The sequence below is a fragment of the Macrotis lagotis genome, chromosome 1, assembly GCF_037893015.1.
Source record: "Macrotis lagotis isolate mMagLag1 chromosome 1, bilby.v1.9.chrom.fasta, whole genome shotgun sequence".
In the NCBI taxonomy this organism is placed as follows: domain Eukaryota; kingdom Metazoa; phylum Chordata; class Mammalia; order Peramelemorphia; family Peramelidae; genus Macrotis; species Macrotis lagotis.
Window position 1 is genome coordinate 79369997 of NC_133658.1, and position 10571 is coordinate 79380567.

Sequence of the window (10571 nt, forward strand, 5' to 3'; positions counted from 1 at the left end):
ACTATGGGGAGGACCATAACTTTTCTATCTTAGAACTAGATAAATCTAACCACAAAATAAATAAGAAAAAAGTAGATGAATATAATTTTAGAAAAGTTAGATATAATAGGCTGGTGAAAATGAATGAAAATAAAAATTAATATACTTTTTCTCAGTGGTATATAGAATCAACATTAAAAATTGCTATTTATTAGAGTATAAAACTTCACAACCAAGTGTAGATTATCAGAAATATTAAATGTATTCTTTTTGAAACATGATGCAATAAAAATTACATTCAGTAAAGAGTGGTATAGATTAAAATATAGAATAAAATTAGTTGAAACCTAAATAACAAATACTAAGTTATGAGAGGATAAAAAAAGCAAAAAAAATAAATTTCCCCCAAAAGAAAATAATGCAGAAAGATACCAAAATTTATGGGATGCAGTCAAAGCATTATTTAAAAGAAATTTCATAGATCTAAATGCTTACATCAATAGAATAAGAAAGAGTAGAACAATGAACTGGGAGTGCAATTAAGAAAATTAAAACAAAATAAATTTAAAATCCCCAATTAAACACCAAATTAAAATTTTGGAAATCAAGAGAGATTAATAAAATTGAAAGTTAAAAAAATTGGACAGCTAAATAAAATTAGGATTTAAGGAGGAAAATAATTAAGCAATTGATTAATTTAATTAATCAAAGTTACCAGTTTCAAAATTGAAAAGGAGGAATTCATCACTAATGAATAGGAATTTCAATAAACAGGAGAAATTTTGGCCAATTATATGTCAATAAATATGATATCCTTAGTAAATGCATGAATATTTTCAAAATATGAACTCCCAGATTTACAGAAGAGGGAATAATCCTATTTTAGAAAACAAAACTAAACAAACCATCAATGATCTCCCTGAGAAAAAATTTCCAGAACCAAATGGATCCAAAAATGTATTCTACCAACATGTAAAGAACAGTTAATCCTTATAGTATGTAAATTATTTTTTTCAAAAAATAGGCAAAGACTCCTGTCAAATTATTTTTACAACATAAATTTGATGTTCATACCTAAAACAGAAAGAGCAAAAATTACAGAAACAAAACTAAATAACAATTTCCCCAATGGATATTGATGCAAAATAAAATTCTAGCAGGGAGATTATAGTTTTATATCACAAAGGTTATTCATTATGTTTAGGGGAAATTTATACCAAAATGCAGGGCTGGTTCAATATTAGGGAAACTATTTACATAATTGACTATATCAATAAAAAAAACTACAGAAATCATGTGGTTATCACTGTAGATGAAGAATTAGTCCTAATAAAAAGATTGGAAAGCATATGAATAAATGAAGTATAATTTATCTTTCTAAAACCATGAGCAAGCCTTAAGGGAAAAGTTTAGTAGATGAAAAGTGAAGGGTTAAATTCCCTATCGGTAGTCATGTTCCAAGTAGAAGGAACTTTCTGAGCACACTGAACCAAAGAATGTTGCTCAAAGCATCTTTTGGGATAGGAAGTGCTGGGGAACATTCCTAGTTTGGGGACTTGACCTATCCCTGGGTTTTTAACGACAAGACATTTAGAAAAAGTAATTGTATTCAGGATCTGAAAGTATTTTGGCTAAAACATGGAGGTCATTGAGTTCCATCTTGGTAACCTTAAATCTGTGCCATTTTTGTGTAAATAGTTGAAAAACTTTTATTTGGGAAAGCATGCTTTCCTGTTCTGAGAGGCCACTCTGACAAAAAGACTTCCCCAATTGAATCTCTGAAGACTGTCTCCCAGGACATTCCCAGCCAGATTTTCAGGATTGTTGGAGCCTCATAGGATTTTGTTTCTTCTCTCTTTATCTTTATCTTCCTTATCTCTTATCTTTCTTTTTTATCTATTTTGATGTTTTCCTTCATATATATATGCATATATGCCATCATATATTATATGGTGTTATAATCCTGGGTTGTAAGCATATTAGCATTAAATTCTCATTTAAAGACTTAAGACAGAGTGAGTACATCATTCTGGGGACAGCTCCAAACCAATCAAATGTAAAAGTCTGACAGCCTGTAGCCATTTCTGTTACAGAAGTCTTCCCAACAGTACCAGAGCAAAGCAAGGATGCCATTATCAATATTTCATTAAATATAATGCCAGAAGTGCTAGCTATGGAACTAAGAAAAAAAGAAAATAAATTTGAATTTGTGAGGACGAAAAAAAAATATCATTCTTTGTAGATAAGTATATAGTGAGAAAAGTCCTACAGAATCAGTTCAAAAATTTTAACTTCATCAAAGCTGCAGGACATAAAATGATACCACAAAAATTAACACGATTTTTATTTATTTCAACAAAATCAAACAGGAAGAGATAGAAAGAGAAATTCCATTTCAAATAACTATAAACAATATAAATACTTGCAAGTCACCTGGTCAAGACAATAAAAGGAACTAAATTGACACAATTACAAGACACTTTTCACACAAAGTCAGATCTTTAAAAAAATGCAAAAATAACAATTGTTCATGGATAGACTGAACCAATATATTAAAAATGACAATTTTACCTAAATTAATTTATTTGGCATCATATAAATCTAACTACTACAAGAAAGTATTTTAGAGAGCTAGAAAAAATAATAAAATTCATTTGAAAGGGGGAAAATGGGTTAAGTATATCAACATAATTCACCAAAAATAATATGAAAGAAAGAAACCTAACAGTACTAAATACTAATCTCTATTATACAGCAAAATAGTCTAATATTAACTAAAAAAAAATACAGTGGTGAACCAGTGGATAAGATATACATTTTAGTAAACGTTCATAGTCATCTAGTGTTTGATAAATCCCAAATCTGTGAGGAAAATAATTCACTATATCACAAAAGTTTTTGGGAAAACTGGAAAATAGTTTGGCAGAAAGAAGTACAGACAAACATCTACCACAATTAATAAATCTTGAGATTGTATGGAAAAAATTGGATCAGTATTACTCTGTTGGTGAAGGTGTGAACTATCCCAACCATTCTGGAAATTGGAACTATGCCAAAAGGGGCTATAAAGTTGTGCATACTCTTTGACTAAGAACTAAGTTTGTTTAACAAAGATATTTAAATAGAAGAGGGCATTAATGTATAAAACAGTTTGTATCAGTTCTCTTTTTGTGGAGGAAAAGAAATTGAATTAGAGGAGATGCCTCTCAATTGGTAAAGAGCTTTAAAAAGGTTTGGTTTTGGACTGTGATAGGATACTATTATAATTTTAGAAGTGAAGGGTAGGTTGGTTTCAGTGAAACCTAGAAAGAGTTGCATAAATTGATGCAAAGTAAAACAGAATCAGGAGGATATTATACACAATAACAGCATTATGGTACAATGATCAACTGTGAATGACTTAGCTAGTCTTGTTACTACAATGATCCAAGATAATACAGCAAGACATGAAGAAAAATGATTTTCCCCCCTCTGGAAAATGAACTTATGGAGTATAAATGCAGATTTTTCTTTCTTTCTTTAATTAATTATTTTTTATCGTTGTATTTTTACATGACTAACATAGAAATATATTTTGCATCACAATGCATGTATCATCTATATCAAATTCCTTGCCTTTTCAAAGCAGCAAGAAGGACAAAAAAAGGAAGACATTTTGGAATTCAAATTATAGGAAGAAATGTTTAAATTATTTTAAGTGTAACTGTAAAAATGAAATTTATTTTTTAATTTGCATAAAAAATTTGTGGAAGAACAAGAAGGAAATTCTTTGGGCTCAAGTTCTTCCTCACATGAAATGGAATTAAGTAACTTCAGGTTTCCCCAAAAGTTTCCTCAGAGCCATTTTCACCTCTTTATTCCTCAGACTATAGATGAGTGGGTTAAGAGCAGGTGTGAAAGCTACATAAAACACAGAAACAATTTTATTGTATTCTGGAGAAGAAAGAGACTTGGGCTTTAAGTAAAGAGACATTATAGTCCCAAAAAATAAGGTGACAACCAGAATGTGGGAAGAACATGTAGAGAAGGCTTTTCTTCGTCCCTGGGCAGAGCGAATTCTCAGGACAGCAAAGATGATGTGTGCATAGGAAAGGGTGATGAATGTGATAGGGCACAAAAGGGTAAAGATACAAAGGACATGCATGACCAACTCTGCCTGGGTTGTGTCAGTACAAGATACATGAAGAAGGGCAGGCATTTCACATACAAAGTGATTAATAACATTTTCCTGGCAGAATGAGAGCTGAAATGTGGCAACTGTGTCTACAGCAGAAAACATAAAGCCACCCAACCATGACCCAGCAGCTAATATCCCACAAATCCCCCAGCTCATTGTCACTGTGTACCTTAAAGGATCTCGAATAGCAACATATCTGTCATAAGCCATCACTGAGAGGATATAGCACTCTGCAATGCCAAAGGACAGGAACGTGTAGAATTGTATAACACAACAAGAGTAGGAGATGGATTTTCTCTTTGCCAAGAAGTGAATCAGCATCTGTGGATAGGCACAGGATGTAAAACATACTTCTATACCAGATAAATTAGTGAGGAAGAAGTACATAGGTGTGTGCAGGCGTGAATCCTTCAATATCAGCAAAATAATAATCAGATTCCCCAGCAAGATCATCAGATAGAGTAAGAGGAAGAGCAGGAAGAGGTGCAGCTGGAGGTCAGGTCGACTGGAAAGACCAAGAAGGATGAATTCAGTCACTGAAGTGAGATTACTGCTCCTCATCTTGTTTATGAGTTGACTGAAAGAAAATGTAAAGTTATACCTAAAATATATTTTATATTCCTCTTTTCCTTTGGCTGAGAGAAAATATAAAGGATATTACAGCATAAGTATTCATGCCTTTATGATTATAAATCACTATATCCGTCATCGCACACCATTCTTGTTGCAATCAGGTGAAGCATGCATATTACTGATGTGGTACCATCTCAGGTTTTTGATACTATGAATACCGAAGCTCAAAAAGTTAAGTGACTTTCAAATAGTATCACAAGTAAGAGGGACCCTCTCCGTTATTCCTAGTCCCTAAACCTACTCCTATTTTTCATTGATGTTGTTGTTGTTTATCTTTGTAATTGAAGAAGACCGTGATATCAAATGAATGATTGCATGACTTGCTCATTTTTGTCCATTATAGTGAGGGCAATATTGTGCAAAGTCATTCTCATTTCCTTTTCCAGAGCGATCAAGCGCCCAAAGCATAATTTAATACGCAATAAGACCTCTGGTAATGGCCTGGATTCTGTGGGAGCCCTTGGCTTTTGGATATGGATCCTTCCTATAACAAGTCTGAGTATGTGTAATTACTTAGACATGCATGAGAGACAGGCATATGCTATGGGTAGCAACTGCATTGCCCCCCAATTTTTTCTAACATTATTATATAGCATTGTTCTTTCTTTCTCTGTCTCTGCCTCTCTCTGTCTTTCTGTCTGTGAGTGTGTGTGTCTCTGTCTGTCTCTGTCTCTCTGTCTCTTCTCTCTATCTCTCTCTCTGCCTTCCTCATTCCCTCTCTCTCCTACTTCTCTTCCATCTTCTCATTTTATCCTTCCCTTCAACTTGGTGTTCCCTTGATTGAACAAATGAAAATTAAGGACTCTATGCACCAAGATTCCCTAGAATAAAACCAAAAGGCTGAAAAAAAACCAGAAGAAATTAAGTGCCTTTTAAAAAGAATGATGATTATATAAAATATATAGATCCAAGAGAGATAATAGAATATAGAGTCAAGAGAGATAATGCAGGAATTATTGCTTTACCTGAAAACTTTGATCAGAAAAAAGAGCCTGGACAATATCTTTTGAAAAATTATCATGGAAAGAAGCCCTAATACCTTAGAACAGAGCTGTCTTACCTTTTATTTTTTTTTTTTTACTGAAAGCATAGACAATATACTTTGATTTACCATTTTAATTAATAGCTCTACAGTAGTGCAGTTTTGTTCACTAAAGCATTTAGTAAACCCACAGACTGGTCTCAATAAATTGCACTGTGGGCTACTGCATTTTGGACAACCCTGTTCTAGAACAAGAAGATAAAATAATCCTCGAAAGACTATCAACCATCCCCAGAAAGTGATACCAAAATAAAAATCTCTTAGGAATACTGTCAAATTTCAGACTTCCCTAAAAGAAAAACTAAAGAGAAAAATGCTGCAAGTAATCAAAAAGAAACAATTTAAATACCAGGAATTCATAATCAGTATTACAGTGGACTTATCTTTAACATTCAAAGATCAGAGGACTGAGATAAAGATATTCCAGAGGACAAAGGAGTCTTGGATTACAACCAAGAATCACCTACCCAGCAAATGTCAGTCAGGGTTCAAAAAATGGGTTGTTATTTTCTAGGTGTCCATCTCTAGTACCCAATTTTCTTCATTTTTTTTTGAAGATTTTTTTTTGCAAGGCAAACAGGGTTAAGTGGCTTGCCCAAGGCCACACAGAGAGGTAATTATTAAGTGTCTGAGATGGATTTGAACCCAGGTACTCCTGACTCCAGGGCCGGTGCTTTATCCACTATGCCACCTAGCTGCCCCTTCTAGTACCCAATTTTCAAGAGGGTACTATATAAATATAAATTACTGTTATATCTTTATATCCACTTCAAGGCTTTATTCCTCCAGTCTTCACTCTTTCCACTCTGCAAATGTTTGTAAACATTCTCAGATCTCCCCAAGTTTTTGTTGTTAATTTCCTTTGCCTTTTTAATCTATTTATCTGCTATCTTCTCTCTTCCTATTCAAAGCCTCATTTCTGAAAAATGTGCCTGGGCCCTCTATTTCCTCATGATTCATTCACTTCTCAACCTATTACATTGTGAATTCTACTCTTTCTACAAATCTACAATCTCAAGGGGTACCAATTAGGTGTTTTTAACTAGATCTTTTCTTCATGCTCAATATTCTCAGTCATCATTATGTCTTCAAATTTCATTCATAAATTTAATTTTGACTTTTCCCAATATTCATAGTAGATGATCTAGACTTCTACTTCACTGAAATAAGGGTCTATAGTTTGTAATTTGATTAGGTGGAAGGATAGCAAAGGGGAAGGTTCAGGCCTCTTTCCTAATAACATCTTGCCCAGTTTTGATACAAAAGCCTTTACTCTATGTTAATGAAAGCTCATTTTACCTATCTTTCTGTTCTCCCAATTCCATGTGACTTCTCCCATCCTCCTCTTTTCCATCTACCTTTCTTTTCTTGATAAGATGGATCTTTCGGGGTGGCTAGGTGGCGTAGTGGATAAAGCACAGGCCCTGGAGTCAGGAGTTCCTGGGTTCAAATCCAGTCCCAAACACTTAATAATTACCTAGCTGTGTGGCCTTGGGCAAGCCACTTAACCCCATTTGCCTTGCAAAAATCTAAAAAAAAAAAAAAGATGGATCTTTCTCCTACTCTGGACTTGTATAACAATTTTGTTCTATCACTTGCTCTCTTTATAACAAAGTCAGTCATTAAACATTTATTAAACCCTCACTGTATGCTAGGTACTGTGCAAATGAACGTATTTGAAATTAATGAAAGATTCATCTATCATGGCCCCATTTTCACAGTTAGTTTAAAACTAAATTATTGACTTCCTATAAGTGAATAGTTGCTTGACTTTCAAGGACCATCTCTTTATGGCATTCACAGGGTTGTTGTGAAAACAGAGTTTTGTAAACTATAATATAGCAAGTGTAAATTATAATTAGCCCTCTTGCATTATTCTGACTACTAAAAAATGTCTTCCATCTTCCACTTTCTAGTATTCCAAGCTTAAGCATGAATAGACTTCCCTAAATCTAAAAATAAAACCAAAAGAACCTACCCTAAACCTTCACAACCTGTAGAACCATAAATTTTTCTCTTCTCCTCTTCTTCACAACCAAAATTCTCCCCCCAAAACCAATCTACACTATGTCTCTGCTTCTCTATTCACTCCACAGGTTGCTATAAGATATCTTCTCACTCTACTGCAACTACTCCCTCAAAATTTACCACACATGATTTTATCACACAATCCAAAAGCCTTGAGCCCTCTGAATTCTTTAAGATTATTGATTACCCTCTTCTTCTGCAGATATTCTATTCTCTTGATTTCTTGACAATGTATTTTCCATGTTTATTTCCTACCTTTCTTAGTGCTCCTCCATTACTTCCTATATTGTTTCTTCATATTCATCCCAAACCCTTCATGCTGGTGTTCTTAAAAGCTTGGTACTAACTTCCCCTGCGCCATCTCTCTCTCTCTCTCTGTCGCCCTAGTTATTTCTCCCCTCAACTTTCTCTCCCCTTTCCTGGTTTTTTTCCCCTTCTTCTCTCAATCTTTATTTGCTTCTGTGCATGTGTCTTAATTGCTCTCTCATATCCTCAGTCTCAGTCTCAATGTTCCCTAGAAAAAGAATTTTCTCCTCAATTATTCTATTTCCAATCTCCATCCTGAAATTAGACATAAACTTCAAACTACCTCTAGTACATAAGCTTCTGAATGTCTATTTATCAGTATCTCATGATCAACATGTACAAAACCAAATTTAAAATTTTTAATTCAAAACCTGCTCTCTTGACTCTGCTCCTTTCTGTCATTTGCAAAAAAAATTCACTAGCTTGTATTTAAAACATAGCTTTAAATTTTTTGTCTCCCCCAAACTATCATATAATCAATGAATTGCCATGTATTATCAGATATACTCCCCCCAATTTGTCTAACTTCTTTCTTCTCTTCCCAACTTCAATGGACAGTAACTCAGTGGACTATCAAATGCATAAAAAACTCCAAAAGTTCTTTAATTCTCCTGTCTCTTATGGTCTCATTGCTCTATGGATCTAACCTTCATACTACTTTGCAAGTTATGTTTCTTAAGGGTAAATATGAATAAAACTTCAAAATACTCAAAAGCTCTTTCCTGCCTATGGAATAAAGTAAAAATCCACCTTTTTGCATAATTAAAATTCTTCTTATTTTGAATACTCATTATAGAAATGGAATCATTCCTCTGGAAAATAGAATAACCATACTTTATCCAACATCTGCCTCCCTGGCGCTAAAGTCCTGATACAACAATAAGAGCCTAAATAATTGCCCAGCCATAACATCAACAGAGAGTGTAAAATGTTGCTCATCAGTTTAGTTTCCTTGATCCTTTCAACCTCACAGACTGTGAATAGGTTCTACTCTTCCCCAAATCCAAAGCTATCTCTGACTACTAAACACAATATTACTAAAATATATTATGCCATGTAGTAGGGTCAGGGGGTAGAAAAGCCCTATATTTGACCTGGACTGGACTTATTTGGGGCTATATAAAGAAACTACAAATATATATATATATATATATATATATATATATATATATATATATATATATATTTTTTTTTTCAATGAACCAATGATTCCAAGTGTTTTGTGATCAGGAGTAAAGACATGTAACAAAGGGTGCTTGGAGCAGATCATTGATACATATTTTTACTATTACCTGCTAGGAAGACATAAGAATTATCTTTGTAGCCTACTTATTTGAAACCAGAAGCATGATTTGTTACATTCCATGATCATATGGGACCCACTGGCAATTGTCAGCATGAAATGGAACTTAATGGTCTATAAATGAAGAGACCTATAAATTAGCATATTGACTTATGAAAGGAAAAAGAGGAAAAGAGAATAATAGAAAATAAACTTCATAATGTTCATGTAATAATCTCTCCAGGTGATGAAAAAATAGTATGAAAAATACATAGAGGTGTCAAAATAATTTTTCTATAGAGAGAAAAATATTGTTAATTTTATATATTTTGACTATCTCACCAAATCAAGGTAGATCAATTTATAAAATATTCAGCCTAGCATTAGAAAGACATAGGCGGTAATATAGGATGTTATGGGGGAGCACTAAGAAAGGTAATTAAATTCCAGCCTCAGACACTACTGAGGGTGAGAGGCTCTGGGAAAGTCATTTAATCTCTGTTTATCTCAGTTTCCTCATCTGTAATTATGCCAGAGTTGTTGTGAAGAACAAATGACATAGTATTTGAAAAGAACTTAGTATATTGTGCCTGACTTATAGTAGCTAATATAGAAATGCTTGTTCTTGCCCTGCCCTTTCCAATAAATGAAAATTCATGTATTTTGTCTCCGATTTTTTTTCATCTGATCTATTCTCCCAGATTTCCACTTAGTGTATCTGATCATAAGACTCCATTTATTTATCTATACAATGAAGGAGACCAGATCACCTTAAACAGTTTGACTCTGGGTTATGTTAGTATGGGAAGGAGAGACTGAATCAGCTTTACATATTAAAGTAGAAAGGGCATTTCAAAAACACAGTGACACTGGCACATAGTAAGCACTTAATAAATATTTATTGGATTTGATTACTGGATTCACAGAACACAGTGATTGAGAACAATCTCAGATAAAATTTGACAATTCTTTTTCCCACAAGACTAATTGGACTTTCCACATTAAAAAAAAAAACAAATTTTCACAGCAATAGACTTTGAGAACCTCAAATGTTTCCTACTTCATTAGAACCTACAAGTACCACCTAAGTTCTGAAACTCAATATCATGATTTATATTGCTGGG

The 10571-nt window shown here is 33.5% G+C and overlaps 1 protein-coding gene across 1 annotated transcript; it reads right to left on the minus strand.

The window, feature by feature from the left end:
* Nucleotides 1–3781: 3781 nt before the first annotated feature.
* Nucleotides 3782–4717, minus strand: LOC141509645 (olfactory receptor 5AR1-like). Its single transcript, XM_074219370.1, has one exon. The coding sequence runs from the start codon at nucleotides 4715–4717 to the stop codon at nucleotides 3782–3784; it is 936 nt and encodes a 311-aa protein (XP_074075471.1).
* Nucleotides 4718–10571: the final 5854 nt, after the last annotated feature.